At 40.8% G+C, this 19694-nt stretch overlaps 1 protein-coding gene across 3 annotated transcripts; it reads right to left on the reverse strand.

Annotated features, from left to right (window-relative positions):
* Positions 1 to 804: 804 nt before the first annotated feature.
* Positions 805 to 16731, reverse strand: LOC112882350 (structural maintenance of chromosomes protein 6B-like). Of its 3 annotated transcripts, XM_025947380.1 has the most exons (28): positions 16453 to 16725; positions 16227 to 16332; positions 15666 to 15799; positions 14886 to 14941; positions 13154 to 13240; positions 12449 to 12769; positions 11487 to 11606; positions 9304 to 9438; positions 8885 to 8961; positions 8718 to 8793; positions 8209 to 8283; positions 7950 to 8054; positions 7691 to 7857; positions 7512 to 7614; positions 7259 to 7371; positions 6040 to 6244; positions 5844 to 5972; positions 5636 to 5750; positions 3976 to 4061; positions 3095 to 3190; positions 2522 to 2658; positions 2334 to 2436; positions 1935 to 2014; positions 1761 to 1839; positions 1610 to 1667; positions 1367 to 1464; positions 1188 to 1282; positions 805 to 1112 (listed from the first exon to the last, which is right to left on the reverse strand). In XM_025947380.1, the coding sequence occupies exons 1-28, from the start codon at positions 16559 to 16561 to the stop codon at positions 1055 to 1057; spliced, it is 3123 nt and encodes a 1040-aa protein (XP_025803165.1). In that variant the 5' UTR covers positions 16562 to 16725; the 3' UTR covers positions 805 to 1054. The 3 variants fall into 3 exon arrangements, with proteins under 3 accessions (XP_025803165.1, XP_025803166.1, XP_025803167.1); XM_025947381.1 differs by lacking the exon at positions 1188 to 1282 and having other exon boundaries at positions 16453 to 16731; XM_025947382.1 differs by lacking the exons at positions 15666 to 15799; positions 16453 to 16725 and having other exon boundaries at positions 16227 to 16316.
* Between the last annotated feature and the right edge of the window lie 2963 nt (positions 16732 to 19694).

Raw genomic sequence — 19694 nt, forward strand, 5'->3', positions numbered from 1 at the left:
AGTCGCCGTATATGCCACTGTTTAGTTCGCATTAGATTGTTTACTTTAAAGATTTATGGTTTCACCATGTTGCATAATGTACATGCATCAAGTAGACTGAAAACCAAAACCTTCCAATCATGTAATTTGAATGCATATCAAAGTCGGGGAAGGCTAAAGTAACCGCTCTTATTTTCATCAACTCTATCAAATACTTCATTATGCATATGCACCTACAACGCGTAAACACATCACAAATTTCGAACAGCAGAACAACTCAAATGAATGTGAAATATCACATGAAATAATGAGTAGTTGATTAGCACCGTTGAATACCTTATAGTTACAAAAATATTTGAAAAAAGGTAAACCTTAATTAACATGAACCAATTTTAGAATAATATAACAATGACCTGGATATATTCCAAGACAAGACGCGGGGGGGGGGGGGGGGGGACACGGCGCCAAAGATCACATCACCGTGTCTCCAAAGCTCGACGCCGTGACCTTTGGCGCCGTGCTTGTGCTAAAGGGCGCCATGGACTTCGGCGTTGTGATTTTACCCCAGCCACGCTGGCAGCCACGTCGAAATGTACAGCATCAAAAGTTACGGCGCCATGACATTTACCCACAGCGCCGTGAGCTTTGGCGCCGTATCCGGGGGTCAAAATCTGCAACTTTTCACCACGGGTCCAAATGTAAAAAACTTTTTAAAAAAGGGCTAAAATGCAAAAATTATGCGATCACAGGAGGAGATTACGATCGTATGGGGATCGTTCCTGTTCAATCACGGGTAACTTGTTAATCTGCAACAACAGTTGGTTCTTGTTAAGGCCTTCAAGACGGACATCAAGCACTGGTTAGCATTGAAAATTTGACATACACATGGGATCACGTTCAAATAGCACTGCAGCTGCTGGAGCCGCCCAATGACGATCTCCTGATCAAACCTTGCATAAGTTTACACTTCAAATAAACTATGTACAAACAAAGTATCAAAAGTACAACTTCCAAGCAGATTCGCTCCACGTCGATGACGATGCCCAAGGCCTCATTTACAAGGGGTGCTGACCAGTCAACCACGAGGGGCAGCCATTTGCTGCTTCTTGATGCTATCCCCAGCCTTCACCATGCTGAAAGACAGATACGAGGAGTTATAAAAGAGAATGAAGCCTAAAACAACAGATATAGAGATTGTATTGATAGACCTGATATCGTGAGGGGTTATAAATATCCACTGAGACCCCTGTGCGACAGCAAAATCTACTAGGGTGTCTAAGCTTATTTTGCGGCTCACCGCATCCTGCCAAATTCAGATGCCACCAATTACGAAGTTTCATTTGTTGTTGACTGGACAGAAAATAGCAAAGGTCATATGCTTGCTCACCATGAATACATCAAACTCATCCATGGCCCTAAATGGTGCTTCTGTCATTCCATGAAGAGCTAAGGTGAAGCAAAGGGTTGAGAAAGATCGTTCTCCTCCTAGAGAGAGAATGACAGCATGAATAAAAGCTCTACACCCAGAGAACACTAAGAAATGAATGATAAATATTTCTTTACCAATTTTCTGAAGAATAACTAAAACTTGATTATACAATATTACAACTAGGTTGCAAGCTGCAACTACCTGAAAGTCCTCTAGTATCTCTAACGGTATAACGAGACGCATCTTGAGGCATTGTCAGCTACATTGAATGCCATAACATGTTAGACTGGTTTGAAGGCATACTGTATATATTCAGAAAAACATTAAGAAAAGGAAATCCTGTGGAACTCACCTCAACAGATAGGACTTCGTTCTTATAATCAACGTTGATGTGCCCACTGATACCTTTCTTCCCCAAGTGCTCGTTGAACCTTCCATATGTACAAACAAAGGCAGCAAACTGAAATCACTTTTTGTAATTGACAGGAAGAAGAAAATTTGGTGATAGGCATAGAAAGAAACTTACAGCCACGTAAGCTGACGCTTCAAAAGACCAGCATTTCTCTGGAACTTCCTCCATCGTAAATCCAATGCCTTTTGACATGCCTGCAGAACAATGAATTTGGCTAAAAAACATATCTATTTTGAGTGCAGTACACACATCTTAACTAATATATCCAACACCACTATCACTTTTAATGAAACCAGTACAAGAGCTGCCCATCATTATCATTACTTGGGTATAGCTACAAATCAATACAAAAATATTGCACGAGTTATGCAATTTGGGACCATATATTGTATGTACCAATAACTAAAACTGAAGATAATCACAACCTTTACTTTTTGACGAGAAAAAGAATTCAAGCCTTTAAGAACCATATAGAGCTAGAAATAATAGTTGTACAAATCGTATTGCACTTACATTTAATTTGTCCCTAAAACCTGCATACATTTGTTGTTTCCTCAATATTTTCCGTCCCTTCTTGTCATGCAACGCTCTCAGATCATCAATGTTCTCGGTATATCTGCACAGATATTTTTAGGAAAAAGTATCACAACTCCTATTGTTTATTTATTTATTTGTGGATATGTGCAAACAGAAGGTCAGACCTTCTGCTTTCTTGCTGAAATTTCTGATTTAATTTATTAATACGATCACTTAATTGTTCCATGGTGGATCCTCTGACACCACCCAAAGCTTCCACTTCACTCTCTGCACATATTCTTGAAGCCTTTTCAAAGTATTCCTACAAAAGAATATACAGTCGTCACTGAACATGTGAGAGACAAATAAAACCATCCATCCAACTTAAATTGAAACCAAAAAGGTACTTAAGTCCCACAGGAAATTTGGTGTCTAATAGCTGGAAATTGTCAAGAACTTTTCCAATTCTTCCAACATCTTTAGTATACATTAAAACTGAGCACACGACTGTAATATAAATCATTTCCCCACAAATGCAAGACAAAATTGCTGCTTTTAGAATAGCAGATTTCGTGCTGAACCTTCTATGGCATAATAGATATGAAGAATACTAAATCTCTACAAAAGTTTTCTGTTCAACAAAGATGCTAAATTAGTATGTATACTCTTTTGACAGTGCAACTAGTATGTATCATCAACACAAAGAAAAAGAAAAGGTGGCTTGAACAAAGGCTTATTGCAAGTGATAGGGCAATAACCTGATAAAGCTGTTGAAGATCTGTTAACTCCAATTCAGCCATTTTAATAGGATCTAAAACCTTCCTTTCCATAACGCCTTCATAGTGAGCCTTATCCTGGTAAGGTCCAAACATACAATGTAGTACCATGAGAAGAACAAGTGTCAGAACATTTTACCATGTAAACCTATGAGACAAATGTTACATCAGTAACACACCATTGCCTGTAATAACACTAGCCTGACAGTTGCAAAAGAGAGCAGGGTATTTTTTCAGGTGGCAATGTGGCAAGGAATTGAGTGATCAAGGAGTGGAAAAGGAACTTTTATTTCTAGAGAACTAATATAATGTAAAAGATTGAAACCATATTTATTGCATGCTTAACTTATGAGAAGATGCCAGTGATTCCGCACCTTTATGTAAGCCAAGGTTCAAGGAAATTATATATTGCTGTTAGAGTATATTTGTTAGGCTAGATATTATGTATCACGGACTAACGTATGTATCCAGCAATTTGTCCTCATGAACTCATCCTCTTGCACTTTTCTCCAGGAACCAATTCATCCTCTCACGGCACTGCCACCAATTCTTTGCATTCCTTGGATCTAGAAGAGGTCAAAGCAGGAGATTCCTCGCTGTTGAATGAATTTAAAGTGGAAGAAGCTTATGACTCTGAGAGTGCATAGGTTTGGAGCCTAACTTTGTCACATCTAGCATTAGCGCTCACTTCCATAAGTTGCAAGTTGGTAACATTTTAGCCCCTGATTGGGTGCAGGTTAGCTTTTTAATCAATTTTGCCAAACTTGTTGTAGGCATTTTGTCAAAATATGAAGTGTTATCACCAGAGCTCATGGAAACAATGAGCACACAAACAAATACTTGTGAGGATAGGAGAATCACACCTGCCGAGCATCATGTATTTTTTCTTCAACGAGCTGCAGTTCACGCTCGACATCGCTAATAGACCCCATCTCAGCATGTGCATACTCTGGAATAAATCATTTTGCACTTAAAGCAGGATCAAATGGATAATAAAACTACCCTGAATATTTCCGGACAAGTTTTTGCCATTAAATTGCTGTCGGAAGTATACAGAAAATAAGTAGGCGATCCGAAAGTACCTCAGTATACTATTTTCTTTTGTGGGTCAAAATAAAAACAGAGGAAACAGATATACATGGGTTTTCAGAAAAGTTTAAGCATACAGATTAAAAATTCTAAAGCTTAAGTGGAATAATGTCTTCAGTAAAACAGAGTGGAAATTTTTCAGTAAATAAACTGGAAAAGACCAAAAGTTGTGCATGCATCATTTCATCTCATAACACAGGGAAGACTTAGTACAACACCTCTCCCATTGTGACAATACATCTGGGTGATTGGGAGAAATTTTTAAAAATTACATCTGGTGCCTCTGATGGAACAGGTTGCACCGAGTCAGACTTAATTGGAGCAGCCACACCAGCCAACCTAAAAGTCATAATACAAAACCCCTCCCTCACAACCTCACATGGCTTGAGTACAGGCTACAGCACAAGGCTGAGGGTAGGAAAAAAAAAGGTTGCCCCACCGCACCTCCGCGGCAAGCCAGCTAGCTGCACCCCCTATGCCCGCCCCCCGAGCGACGAGAGGCCAATGCCTGTGTCTAGATGCGGAGAGGCCTCAGGGTATGCAGAGGTGTCACAGCCCTGATCAGGGGAGCCGTGTAAGACTAGGGGAATTGGGGGATTGCGAGGGATAAGCGGACGCTGAACCGGACACTTGAGATCGGGCATGCTGGCGGCGGCTGCGCCCAATCTCAAGGCTTGGAGTTAGATGAGGATCTCTCCTGAAAATTCTTGCTTGATTCCAAATAGATGCACAACATCTACAGTAATGGGCTGGACTACTATCCCAGCCCAAAGGGCCCAACTAATTGCCCATGACAAGAGGCTTGAGGCAGGGCTAGCTGTGGTCAACGGACAAGTAGCTCTTGTTCAGTTGCTCCCCAATCGTTCATGCAGTAGGATGCCGCAGACAATCGTTCATGATGTACAGTATCAGTATTTGTAGATCTGATAGAAAACATTTCATGGCTGGACATTGTAGCCTTTGGTTCTTCCAGTGTATTACTAGTCTAGTTGTCCAATTTAAAAAGTAGTTTAACTTGACAAACATTGTTACTAGCAATCAGGTAGAGGGGGGAAGCCACACTAGCATACTTCTATATTCTACAGATATACGTACTCAATTGGTCTGAGAAGCCTTTTATTTGCACGGTTACAAGAAAACAGCAGTCACAGATTGTGCTTGCAACCTGCTCAAGCCTCATCCTTGGAGGTGATGCGGTTGCTTTTGGTAAGCGACCTGTTGTACTCTCTTTCTCAGTTTCTATCTAACATAAAAAATACGCAGATCTCATGCGTGTTCGAGAAAAAAAATTGTAATTGCTTGTGTATGGCGCTGCTATTGTTTGATCCCTACTCATGCCATTTGCCAGCTCCGCAACTGACCATTTATATCTTTGAGATTGTTATAACCATATAACTCTAAGATGAGAATAAAGTTGGAAATAGAAGATGTTACCCATAAAATCCTTGTAAGAAGCTCTTTTATCATTCTCTTCTCCCAAAGCATCTGCAAGTTTCAAATTAATTTTCTCCAGAACTAATTCTTTGTTTCCAATGTCCTCCTTCACTTGCTGCAGAATTAAGTAACAAGGTAAATTCATGAGGTTCTTGCTCAGATAATAAGGATTGGTTGCAATGCAGTAACGGGACAATCAAGAACAAACCATCATTTCAGCCATTAGCTCAGAGGTATCCACAGCAGTATCATGCTTATTGGCAATAGAAATTTTCTTGGTGTCATCCAACTGAACCTTCTTACGCTCCAGACGCTGCTCCTCATCTTCTCTTTTTCTCTATGGAATACAAGAAATTGCTATTGGAAAACTTAAAAGCAAATTGCACAGCAATCATAACTTTTACCTTTAACGTTCTTAATTCTGAATTGATGTTGTTTCGATCAATAACTAATTTTCCTTTGCGATCCAACCTCTCTGAGTTTATTTTCTTAATTTCAGCAGCTTCATTCTCTATTTCAGTTATCTTTTCTCCTAGAGAAGTGCACAACCGACCAGTCCTCCACTTTCTGTTTGGAGGAAGAATGGCCTCAACAGAACCCCTACGATACCTGCAATGAATTGAAATAGAATCATAAAGAGCTCATCATACCTTTTCTGAAAGACAATTTGAAATATTAAACAAATCAGTAAAGATGGTGCAGGAATTGAAAACATCTGCTTATAGCCCATTATTAAGAGTTGAATGCATAGGGAAAAAATAACAACTTTTTAGATGCACAACTTTTGTCAAAGCCTACACTTCTCCAAATTCAAATTTCACACCTTTTTCATATTGCTGATAGGAGAATCGCTCATTTACCATATGTGCCCGCTATGTAAACCCTGAATTTCTTAGTTGGTGCAAACTACCAGCTTTGAAGGTTGCCAATTTATACCCTGGACTCTCAGTGTTCGCAATTCACCATGTTCACAGCCAAATTTAATGTAACGTACAACAACCAATGCTAAACCAGTGAACATCTGAAAAACCCCAAATCATCTCAAAAAAATTGCTCACTGCCTCAACAGTACAGTGATAAATTTGTAAGGGTTTAAAGAAATCACGTTATAACATTCTCGTGTCATATTTCTAACCATAGCCGGAAGGAAAAAACTTGTTAAGGCAGTTGGAGTTGATTTTTCTGAAAAACTCAGTAGGCGGAAAACCGCCAAGTGAACATTCAAATTGAAAAATTACACAAAATTGGACGGGAGTAATCTGAAATTACATAATGAGGTAGTGCATGCTGAAGTTTTGTCTTTCAGTAAGCTTTTCATGTGTTTGTGAGGGGAGGGGGATGGCCAAATACCTAGTACCTGAAGCTTACCTTTGCAAAGACAGTACTTCTCAAGTTGGGTTATTTCTATTATATAAACAGGCGCGTATGTAAAATATAGCAACGCGTGAGTGTGTTTTGAGTGTTGTATGATTTCTTTCTTCTATTAATGCAATGATACACAGCTCTCCTATGTGTTCGAGAAAAAATTGTAGATTTCTAAATACCTAATACATAAATGGCTAGAGTGAAAAAGAGTATGATCAAAACCTGATCCAAACAAGCAGCAGTATCAATGAGACTTACATTTTGCAACCATCAGAAGTATATACTTCCTTCAGATTTCGTATCCTCTTATCAAATGCAACAGACTTTCCCACTTCATAATCTCGAACTAGGACCTGCCTCTCTGCATGGCCCTGAAATAGCGATACTTTTAGCAAAGTGCTGGTCAAACTATTTTTGAAACTGATGCATCTGAACAGAAAAAAGACAGAATGTTACAGGGTTATTGAAACCTACAAATAAACAATTTTGTGAAGTTTACATGATGCACTACCTGATCCACCAATACATTTAGTATAGTCGGATTTTCCGAATGGATAACTGAAAGTATTGTCGGGTGTGGTGTTGAAGGAAGCAAATGATTTGGAATGTCAAGTCTATTCAAAGAAGATGGAATAAGAATTCATGTGAGATGAACCCAAAGACGAACAAAACAGTGCATTGTCAGCTTACTGTGGTTTAGCGAAGTCATATATAATAATTTGAAGGTTGTGGCATTTTACTTCTTTCGCGCACTCTCGTAAAATGAGTGAATCCTTATGACATGAGACAATGAAAGCATCTAGTAGCCTCCCTAATGCGCAATCAACTGCAAGGGACCAGCAGTCGCTAGCCAGTTGCTGCATCAAAATAAGCAACGTAAAAAAGTGAAACCTGTAATGAGCAGGTATAGTAATCAACAGAGACAACAATCAGTATAGTTATGTCATACCACATGATATCCTATTGGACCAATAGGAGGGCATTTAAATCTACTATGGTGCCTCTCTATAGATCTATAGAGGCTCTGAACTCTATCCCCTCCAAACGCTGTTAGCTGCAAAGAAGCATCCCAAACATTTAAATAAAAAAACTACCAAATAGTTTTTTTCTCGAAAGAAAAAAACTACCAAATAGTTGCAACTGAAGTCAGAAAACACAGCACTATCACAGTAGAAATATTTACTGCTTACTGAAGCACCGAATATTACCTTATCACGTTGGCGTTGTCTGAGATCCTCAATTTGATATTTTAGTTGATTGATCCTACGTCCATCTTCATCTATCTGCAATGTAACATTTAACATAATATACAGTAGGGAGGCTGACACAACATAACCAAAGCAGCATAGCAAACTTTGTATGGTGCAGATAACTGTGACTAGTGGATTTAAGGAAAAAGTGAAGGTGCATGGTCAAACAAAACGAACCAACAAATCAAATCTCATTTAATCTTAAAACGATATGAGCATACAGGTTTGGAAAAAAAGGCGGATCACTTCACTCCCTCAACTAGTTTTGTCACTTGGCAACACATGTGACATAGATACCACTGTTTGGTGTGGCTAATACGATTGTTCAGATGGTGTTCAAGAGATGACAGTTCATTGTGCAGAAAGCTGGTTATCTTGTAGCACATTTGATAATCATAACAAAACTGCAATGAATAAGCCACACTGGGCACTATGACCCAGTTTGGAGAGGCTAAAGTTACAAATACCTCTTTTTCAATGTCACTGATGCTTTTAATAATGTCCTGTAGTTCGTCGGATAAATTCTTTTCTTCGTCATTTAACCTGAATGGCACACATGGTAGCATCAAACATCCAATAAGTAAAACTGTTTTTCACCTAAAGCAGAAGTAATATAAGGATGAAAAAAAACTACCTTGTAGCATTTAAATTAGCAGAATTGATCTCCTGTTGTAATTCCCGTATGCTATCCTGAACTTGAAATACTTCAGCCTTCAATTTCATGCAGAAATGCTTCAGATGACATAGAAAATTTGGAAGTTCCAAAAGAAAAGGTGAAGGTTCCAAAGCCAAATGAATATACAAATTAAGTCAGAAAGAAATATAGCACATCATTGCTGACCAATATCAAAATATTAATAAAAGATCAAATATCCCAAATACCCAATAAGGGGTATATGCCAGCATAGGACATATGGTTGTGGTCCAGGCCTTCTGACCACGCAAGTTGCTTAATTCCATACCCAACTACAACCAATAATGCTGGCTACTAGCAATTGTATTTAGATACTTACTTTTTGAAAAGAAAATGCATTTAGAAAAAAAAAGGTTCACCTGAGTTTGTTGCATATGCTGTAGCTGAAATTCATTAACTTGCGCTTCAAGTTGTCTGACACGGGTATTCATTTTATTCAACACTTGCATACCGCGTGCATGCTCTTTCTCTAGATCCATCTTCAGTTTCACAGCCTGCAAAGTAAAGGGACATGAATAATTAAGAAGACAACTAACAAGTAATAGCATAACAATATTGATCTACCTGATGGGAAAGGACAGATGTAAGTTGTGTCAATACTTTAAATTTTAGGAAATTTGTCACACAAAACAGCAAGGGCCTGTTTGGAAGGTCTTATTCCAGCTTCTCCTTCAGCTATTTTGCGCAAATCAAGGCATTGTAGCGTGAAGCCATTTTGCAAGCTCAGGCTAAAATGAACTAGAAGCCGGGTAAAGCCAGTTTTTAAGCTTAACTGGTTTTGGGTTCACTGGTGAAACCATTTTGGGAGAAGCCCTCCAAAACAGCCCCTCAAGTTTAACATAATTTGCAATGTGTAATTCTAAATTTACATCTGTGTAACTTGTTTTCTCAATTAAAGGGCTTAACTGATACATTTATTAAAGATGTTCATGCTCATATAAGCACATTCGGATCGCTTGATTACGGTGGCAAGTGAACAATTGTAAGAAGTGGTAAATGTGAGCAATATAGGGTCAATTGCATTTTCATCACTCGTTGAATCGTTATTGTCAGCTTGCCATCAGAAAAAGACCCTGCATATTTGCCACTTGAACAATCTTTGACCCATCAAACTTGCCACTGGACAGATAGACCTCACTAACGTGGTTATACTTGACACAAATGCCCCACTGTCACCCTTAACCTGTTTTCGCTGGTGACCTTCTTCAACCCCTGCCGCCCTCATGTTTGACCAGCTGGCAAGCAAAGCATGCCCCGCTCACAATGCTGATGCCCCTCGCTGTCTGCTCCCTCCCGTAGTGACATGTGCCGCTCTCCCCACCGCCAGCATCTTTCCAGATTCAACACCAAGCCAACAGCTCCTTCCACGCCGGGCAGGCATGGGGATTGGGGAGCTAGTCACCAGCAGAGCTTTGGACTAGCTAAGCTGAGCAGCGGCATCTGGAGATGAGCCCCGGCAGAGGGCATTAGTAGTTGTTGAGGAGCACGATGCTGGCTTTGGAGCAGCACAATGGTGAGACATGCAGGAGCAAGGTCTGCGTCGAGGAGGACGAAGAGGAAGGGGCAGCGAAGGACTGGAACAAAGACACTGGCCATGGCAATTTGAATGAATAGTTAAATCATGCTCTTGCATCATTTGCATATGAGAAGCAGGTAGTGCCCCATGTCTTTTTGACCATGCTCAGCATGTTGTGTGTGACAGCATCAGGCAGTACCAGTGGGAGTATGTTGCAACAGTAGTGCTAGTAGAGGGGTATGGTCTAGCTAGTAGTAGTTGGTAGTGACATACTGTACTTGTGATATACGCAAGGAGTAGGAGCAGCTGCAGCTCAGTTCAACAGCATCGATGTTCCTGCTGTCTCCCATGTTCTCCCTACTACCTTGTGCCTATGTGCAAGTGTGAGTGAAATTGAGTGACTAATGTGGAAGCTGGGCCATCATAGAATGGGAATCAGAACAGAATCGACCAACTGAAAGGCACTTGGGGTAATTTGGTCCTTTCCTATTCCATTTATTTGTCAAAATATATTTTCTGAATACTTTTTGTGCCCAATTGATAATATTACTGAAAGAAAGTCACAATCAGTGGCAAACAGACAGAACTAGAGGGGAATCCCGTGCCAAATTTTGTGATTACAGCTTTTTCGATGGCAAATTCTAATTCAGATATTGAATTAGTTGCAAATATGCAATTTGCCCATCAACTATATTGATTAGTAGTAAAAGGTGGCCAATATACATGGCCTAAGGTAAAGTTCAGATCATAATTAACACCAAAATGAGAAGTATAAAGTAGTAGTAAACTGCAACATGTGAAGTATAGGTACTGCAGTGGGTGCAATTTCATATTCATAAGGTCATGTACAGTACACTTCTATTATGAAAATTGAAAAACATGACATGGCGCAAATAATATGAGTCAGAATATTGCCATCCCGGCATGGTTATTATTTACAAGCCATCACGCATTCAGATAATTATTGGAAAACATCAGAAACAATGTATACATCAACACTGGGGGCTACTCAAGCCAATAACATACCTCATGAATGTCGTGTTGCATTTTTTCCTTCATCCTCCTTACTTCTTGAGTCTTCTCCAGAAAAGATCTAACATTCTCTTTCTTCACAATAAATTCTTTCCTCAGTTCCTCTATAATGGCCTACAAGATAAAGCAAATGAATTCAGTTAGCAACCCATTTTAACATTTCAGACCTGGTACACCTAAATTATCAATTGAGCACACAAATTTTACAACATGGCTACAATATTCTCAGGTTAGGGAAAAGATATCATAATCTACTGGAACGAAAGAAACTAGAAGCATGACGGCTCCATTTCAACAACTTATTAAATCAATAAATGATGACTTCAAACTGAGCCAGAAATAACTGATTGCAGATGTTTTAAATATACTCAGAAGAACTTTGGGTGGCGTTTGGATTCATGGAAATGAGAGGTGGGAATGGGATATAGATGGAAGACCAATCCAATGTTTGGTTAGAGGGTTTGGGAAAAGAGATGTTTGGGATAGGAAAATGATGAGTAGTTGTATCGCGATGGGGAATCTGGGTTTCGACTAGGATATGAGATTCTCATGCTGAAGGAAGCATTTAATACAAGACAGGGGTATTTTAGTCAATTGTGCATCTCTTTTCCTCTTCCAGCCCTTATGCCCTACCCACATGATATGATATTATTTCCCAAACCATAACCCAAATCATTTCATATCCCTTTCCCTTTCCAAATCAATATCGAAACATCACCTTGGTGTTATACCCAGCAATATAACTAGCGCCAACTAGCTAACCTAAATTTCTACGTAGAGTACAGTTGAAACAAACAGCTTTGACCAAAGTTCACTCCATTACTTGACTAGAAACTGAACACGAGTCAGGCAGTTAGCTAAAAAATACATACAATGGACATGGTGAATGTACAAAAGGATGTTGGATTGCTCTAAGAAAAAATGACACAGGACCGTTCCCATAAAAAAGCACTTACTGTATTTCGATCAATTCGTTCTTGGCATGCAGGGATACGTTCTCTGAGTTTCTCGAGCTTCTCTGTTTGTTCCCCAATCTTTTTGTCAACATCATAAACCCATGCCCAGGCCAACTTTTTCTTCAAGTTCTCAATCTCATGTGCTATTTCTTCAATATGTTCCATATTCTTTATTTTGTCCTGAATATCATCAAGTTCCTTCAGCACTGGCGTAATTGATCTTTCCAGCTCTTCAACTATAGAGTCCGCAGCATTTAGGTTCTTTCTTATTGAACCAAGCAAGTCATTCACTTGTTGAAGAAGAGTAGCCTTGAAAAAGAACTGAAGCAAAACAGAATGTATGAACGGTAAAAACCTAAAATGAGGCCAGTTATCAATTATATTGGAGCAGAGTATACAGAATGAACAGGTATGGCACACTTTTGAACTCAAGGTCATCTAAAACGGTACAGAATATTCAGAAATCTGCCCTGTCAATAAATTAGCATCTTTCTCACGTAACAACAATCATAAAATAGTTCAGCAATAATAAAAATTTACGATGTAGAGGCCACTGAGAGAGGCACATGAATTTGCATCGACATAATAGACCCTTGAGAAGCACATGAATTCAGGCACAGAAGTTCCATTGCATAGATAAGTAAATTACAGAAAGAGAAACGTCATATGTGATAGTATCGCTAGAAACCTAATAAATTTGATTACCTTAAATTTATCCTTGTCATTTCCTGAATGTAAAAATTCTCTGCTTTTGTCTTGACTCATAATTACACAAGGGTTTTCAACATCAATCTGAAAAATCCCACAGATGCATCACGATGAAGAAAACATATATCCGGCTATCACATTACAAATACTCCAGCAGAAATGTATAAAGATAAAAAGATTAGATATTTATAGCATGAATGCATGAAGTAGAACTGTTTTCCCAGTTATCACATTACAAATACACCAGTAGAAAGGTACAGAGATTAAAAAAAAGAAGATATCTATAGTATGAATGCATGAAGAAATGTTTTTACCAAAGCATTCATAAGATACACCATGCTGTAAAGAAACTACAAATCATTTATATAGTACAACACTTCACTTACCCACCCAGCAACCAGAAGCAAAATAGATTGAGATGATAGAACAAAAGGGGTCGAGAGCTAGGGTATTAGAAGAGGGAGATGAAAAATAGATTGAGATGATAGAACAAGAGGGGTCAAGAGCTCGAGCCACGTCCATGGCCATATCCTATTAGTGCTTGTTTGGATACACCCATTCGGCCATTCCCCATGTTGGATTGGAGGGGAGCTGAGGGGGGCCTCACTCCCCTCCAATCCATCATAATGATAATGGTTAAAAAGGGAATAACACAATTCCTTGAGTACCGGTCAGCTGGATTGGGTTACCAGCAGATTCAGCGACCTGAGAGGATCTGCATGTGCTGTGCAACAGATAGCCAAAGTCCCATATGCGATTGCTTGGGGACAAGCAATTCCTGGCGAGGTACAACGTGTAACATACAGGATAGGCAATAGAGGAAGGCGCAGAGGAGTCTACCAAGGTGCCACCGTAGGTGGGATGGCTGTAGGCATCAACGTTTGTACTTACTTGGGTGAGTTCCTGTGAGTAATGCCCCCTGAGGGCAGAGGCGTGAGATAGGCTACATAGCTAGCAGTGTTTTGAATAAATGTTTTTGGACAAGAATTCCCTCCTCACATCGGTTACCAATCTGAGATCACTCTCTTCTCGTGTTCACAACCAGCAACCAAAGGGTGTCACACAGAGGCAGACCAAGCCAAGAGAAAGACAAGGAGTCCTGAAGCACCATGCTTGCACATTCAAGTTAGATGGAAGAACAGAGGGAAGACCACTCAATAAATTTCTCAGTGTGGCTTGGGCAGTAGAAGGAGCCTTGTGGTGTTTTACAGTTGTGTAACTTTCTTCTTAATGAAATGACATACAGCTCTCTTACATGTTTGAGAAAAAGAAATCCAAAGGGAATTTTCTTCTTGAATCTGCTGCTGCTACAATTCAATCATGCAACACAAGGAATCAAGGATGTTAGAAAATTTACTGATGTCATTGCTCGATTCAGTTTTTGCCCCTTCTTTTTTCAAGCTGTCTGTTTTCTCAGCATATTGGAAACATTTGGGGGCTTGTATGGGAGAAGGGCACACCAAGAAGAGAAGTGTTAACATCAAGGTATAATCTGCTCCTAAATTGCTGATTAAATTTGCTTACATACCATGTTAGGATGTTTGTATGGTAAAACCTTCCTGTGCCTTAAGCACTCAGATAGTGTGGCAATCATCGACTTAATAATCATACACTCATATTTTGCCTATTTTGAACCAGTTACCAAGTCCATAAAAAACAAATAATGAAGAAACAGCTCAAACAAACAAGAGCGTTCTACGCATACCATTCAAGACATCAAGCAACTTACATTAAAATGTTCAATTATTTCAACAAGATCATCTTTGCGATGCGCCACCTTCCTCCCTGTTCCAGTACATGCAGACATTAACAGTTGATGTAACACATGAATTCATGGAAAAAGTAATAAAATAATAAAATAAAAGAAGATATCATATTAGTTCTTTTTAGCAAATTTACCGCAGTTATCAATCCATCTAATTTATACTTACTGCCATTTCAAATTTCAGCCAGTAATTCAGGTCAGTTTTCCATTTATTGTTTGATAGGCTTTTATGTATTTATGATGAAAATGGAGGTAAAACATAAAAAAACAGGGCACCTAATGCTCTGAACATGATTGTATATTTATATGGTGAGAAGGCAAAATTTATCCCCTCAGACAAACATACACAGCAAGGAGCCATGTATAAAGATTCAAGAGGACATGAGTTTTTTGATTACTTGGAAATGGGCCATAATGCGTGTTGAAAAAGAAAGAATAGGTGTGACAACTAAGAATGGAAAAAATTCAGCAGCCTAATATTGTAAAAGACCCTTACAAGTGTGACCAAATGAAAGGCAGCGATCTAGATAGAAATAATAATCTAACAATATTAAACAAAACCTAGATATGAGAAATCTGGCGTACTGACATCGAAAACTACAATAACATTACATTACAGCAAATAATACAGATTATTAGAATGAAAACTGCAACCGACAATTGGCAACAAGTTTTCCCAAGAAATGCCATTTACAATAGGAGAAGGACACAACAAGCAATTGGGGAGGACAAATCTAGTATTACCATGTTGACCCTTTAAAACTGTAGAACTACTTGATTCAGTAATCCTACGTTCCAGTATGATTACATTCCCGAATACTTCAGGCTTGAATGCATCTTCCCCGTGGTTATTAATATCAACAAGAATGGATGCACAGCTGCAGTATGAAAGGTGAACAAATTAGACCAGGCTACAACTGGTCACAAAAGGGTGAACATGGAAAAAGGAAGAATATGTATGTCAGATTCAGAAACCACTGTATGTATGAAAATAGTGGAGAAAAATATTTTCCTTTTTCAGACACAATATATTGCAAAAGCCTTGGGCTTGAGATGCATGCTGGGGATACACTAGGAGTAGGCGTTTAGCACAATGTTTCTGGTTCTCAATATTCGTAACTCCCATGCAACTGTATCTATTAGCCACATCGACAGTCAACAGACGACAAAATAATAGAAAGCCACGGAAAATCTGTGGCCCTAAATAAAATTGGTGTTAACTATTTCATCAGGGAACACCCAAAGATTCTGAACATTAAATTCGGGCTAAAAGAAGGGAGGAAAGGGAAAAGGTGCGGACGCAACCTGCAGCCGGTCTTGATGAAGTCCTTGAGCGATGCGGCGCGCTGGGTATTCTTGGCGCGGCAGCCGAAGGCGACGCATAGGGCCGTGAGGATGGCGCTCTTCCCGCCTGCGCCGCCGCCGCGGAGGAGGGAGAGGAGAGCATCAATCGTCAGGGGGGCGGCGAGGAATGGGGAGAGAAGCGAAGAGGGAGCGAGGGAGGGGGCGGGTTAGGGTTTGCGAGGCGTACTTCCGTTCTGGCCGGTGATGAAGTTGACCTGCTCCCCGAGCTCGATATGGAGGCTGGAGTGGCACATGAAGTTCTCCAGCCGGATGCGGGAGATCGTCCCTGCCGCCATCGCCGGCGACCTCCCTCTCTCTCGCCGGCGGTGGAAGGTAAAACCCGAAAGATAGGGGAGCGGGATTTTGCGCGCGGTTTGTGGGCGGCGGTTGCTTTTCGGTGGGAAGGAGCCCGCCAAAACCCCAAAATGGGCGCGGGCCGCGCGTGGGGATTGGATTGCGAGAGATTTTATTTTTTATGTATTATCCGATGGAATAGCACAAGGAAATCTAAGATTTGTTGAACCTTTTCTTTTTTTCATTTTACAAACTAGTAAAATGTGCGACACGTAATATACTACTGTATACATATTCTATATTCTATATTTATTCAATCAATATAAATGATAATGCTACATAGTTTCTATATTTAAACTCGGTGCATAAGTGCAAGCCGATGAAACAACCATACCTGCTTTTGAAATAGGCTAAGTAGAGCAAACACACGGCGATTATGTGTTTTCAAAGATACCTAGAGAACATTTAAATACAAGTCTGGATAGTTAAATCTCTACCCCTGAAAGACCGGTAATTGAATCAAGGCTGTTTTAAAATTTACAGCATAAGGAAAAGTTAGAGCAAACTATGTACTCTACAATGGAATCAAGCTTGGAACAAATGGGGGGGGAGATTTGTAATTGTTTAAAGGCTCAAATGTTTGAATCAGATGCTTTTCAAATTAAGGACTTACAGAGAAATCCTGCTAAGTCTGAAAAATAAACAATGGCAAAATTTGGACATAAATAAAATGATATTTTGTGTAGTAACTATGGATGACAATTAGCCAAATAGAAAGCTGCATGTTCAGGCTTTACAAAGGTACCATTTGTTTCCACGTAAAATATCAGTAAAGTGTTTAATTTTGAATTCAAAGTCAGGCAGATTGACACAAGTTTTTGAAATTCTTAAAACTGTTTGAACCTGCCATGTTCAGAACCATTTTTAGTTATGTTAGAGGCCGAATGTGAGGGTATGCCTGAAAGCGAAAGTGTAGCCAAATGTCAGGGCTACAACTTTGGTACTGACCAATTTCAAGGTTTGGTAATGGGATTTGGCGAAACAGAGGCTCAAAATTTCAGGGTATGCACGGGTTAGAACTCAATTCAGATAGCTACAGTACAGTTCATGTTTATCTCTTCCCAGGCGCTCTGAAGATGCATTCCCGGGCAAATTCAAAGCTCGACACGCGTCAATCTCGCAGCTAAAACACGTCCAAGAAAGTAGACAGGAGGTGTTCACGGTGAAGAATTTGAATAAATACCCTTCCCTAGTGCCATTCATCTCCTTTACTGTCAGTTCATCCTCCTTGCACCGAGTTCATCTTCTCGCCAAAATTCGTCGCTACCGGTCCATCTCCATCAAATTCCTCGAGCCATCAGCTTCACTGAGACCCTAGCAACCCATATGAACAAACTCCAGCCCATGCCATCCACTGTCGCCGTCGATCCTCGAGTTTCCTCGCTTCTGTCCGCCGCCGCGCCTTGCAGGTGAGGCCGCCGGTGAGCAGAGAGCTTGGGGGTGAGGGGTTGGTTTAGGGTGGTCTGTGAGGAGGAGTTGAGGGTGCTGATAGTGTAGGAGTGGCCCGTTGGCTTGTTCCTCACTCGAACAAGCCAGAACGCGCGCGACAACCATGGCCGAGCCGCGGCCAGCCGGCCATGGAGGTCACCGTGGCATGTGGTACTCTGGTCCGTCTGGGGCGAGCTGAGGGCTGTGGCGCAGTCTAGGGATGGTGGAGGTGCTCCCTGGGCCGACGGCCGGTGTGGGGAGCCGCTTGCGTGGCCGGCCGCAATGTGCCGGGCCACTGCCCAACGCCGGCGACGGCGTTATGCGCTGGGCGTGGCCGTTCGAGAGGGGCAAGGGGGTGACGGTGTTGGCGATGCGCGCAATAGGCAATTATAAGGATTCGGCTTAATGTCCATCGGAAATTGATGCATGGAGATTAGGATTGCCAAGGGTCTACAAGCTGGAAGTCCATTAACATACTCTGCAAATATAAATATAAGAGGTGGGGTTTAGGGCGCATTGATTCCACTGCGCTCAAACCCTGGCCGCACCTCTACTTCACCCGATGTGCGAAATCCTAGCCGTGTGCACGGTGCGTTGCTGCTGTGCTGATCGGCTACGGCGGCGCGAGGCTGTTGCTGGGATGAAGATGAGGAGATCGGTTCGTGGGACTAGATCGACTACTTCCTCTACACCAACGCGCAACTACATTGGATCAAGTCTACTCCAACACATCTTCCGCTGCGCTGCGCGTCTAATGGTAATGATCTATGATCTACTCGCAAGTATCTTGGGTGTAGCTAGCATAGCCTACCTGTTTCCCTACGCTAGGAGGAAGCATGTTGGTCTGGTGGTGCGGGGAACAGGCCCTGGTCGCCGGTGGGCTCGCCACATCTGCTTTGGTGCAGGAGATAGGAATAGGGTGAAAGGATCTAGATGTCGACTAGAGGAGGGTGAATAGTCGAAACTGAAAATTTATAACACTTAAAACAAATTTATCAGTAACATTCGGAGTCTCCGGATATTTGTCCGGAATCTCTGCAACTTCCGTAGATTTCGAAGAAATATCCGGATACTCCGGAGAAAAGTGCTGAAACCAAACTCGACCAATCGAACCTTAACCAAAAGTAGATCGAAGGAATTTCTAAGGTTTGTAAGCTTGTTTCTACCCCCTTTGCTTCCACTACCTGCAGTCAAAAAATTTCCAACAAGTAGATCGAGAGCAAACTCTAGAATTCTAGCAAGAAATAAAAACTTCAACAAAACACAAAGTAAAAGCAGTAAGATACAAGGATTTATTTCCCAAAGTTCAGTTCCACATAGGAAATCTACGTCTCCGTTGAGGCACCTAAGAAGAACACTTATTTCTTGAGCTATGAAGCTTCCCCTCAGCAGCCCCAAGATTGCTAAGGTTACTTACTAGAACTTGGAGGTTGTACAAACTTCCTGGGGCACACCACAAACTTGGATGCTCGACGGTCAACGCCTAGCCGGCTAGGAGTTTGAAGCTCCAAGAGTAACAACACGAAATTCACCGGCTTGACGAAGAACAAGGAGCTCAAGAGATGGAAAATCAGCTTAGTAGCACTCTCACTTGCTCTCTCCTCAATTTCCCTTCAATCCCCCCACCAAATCTTGCTTGGAAGTCAA

This window comes from Panicum hallii, chromosome 2 (genome assembly GCF_002211085.1).
Source record: "Panicum hallii strain FIL2 chromosome 2, PHallii_v3.1, whole genome shotgun sequence".
NCBI lineage: Eukaryota > Viridiplantae > Streptophyta > Magnoliopsida > Poales > Poaceae > Panicum > Panicum hallii.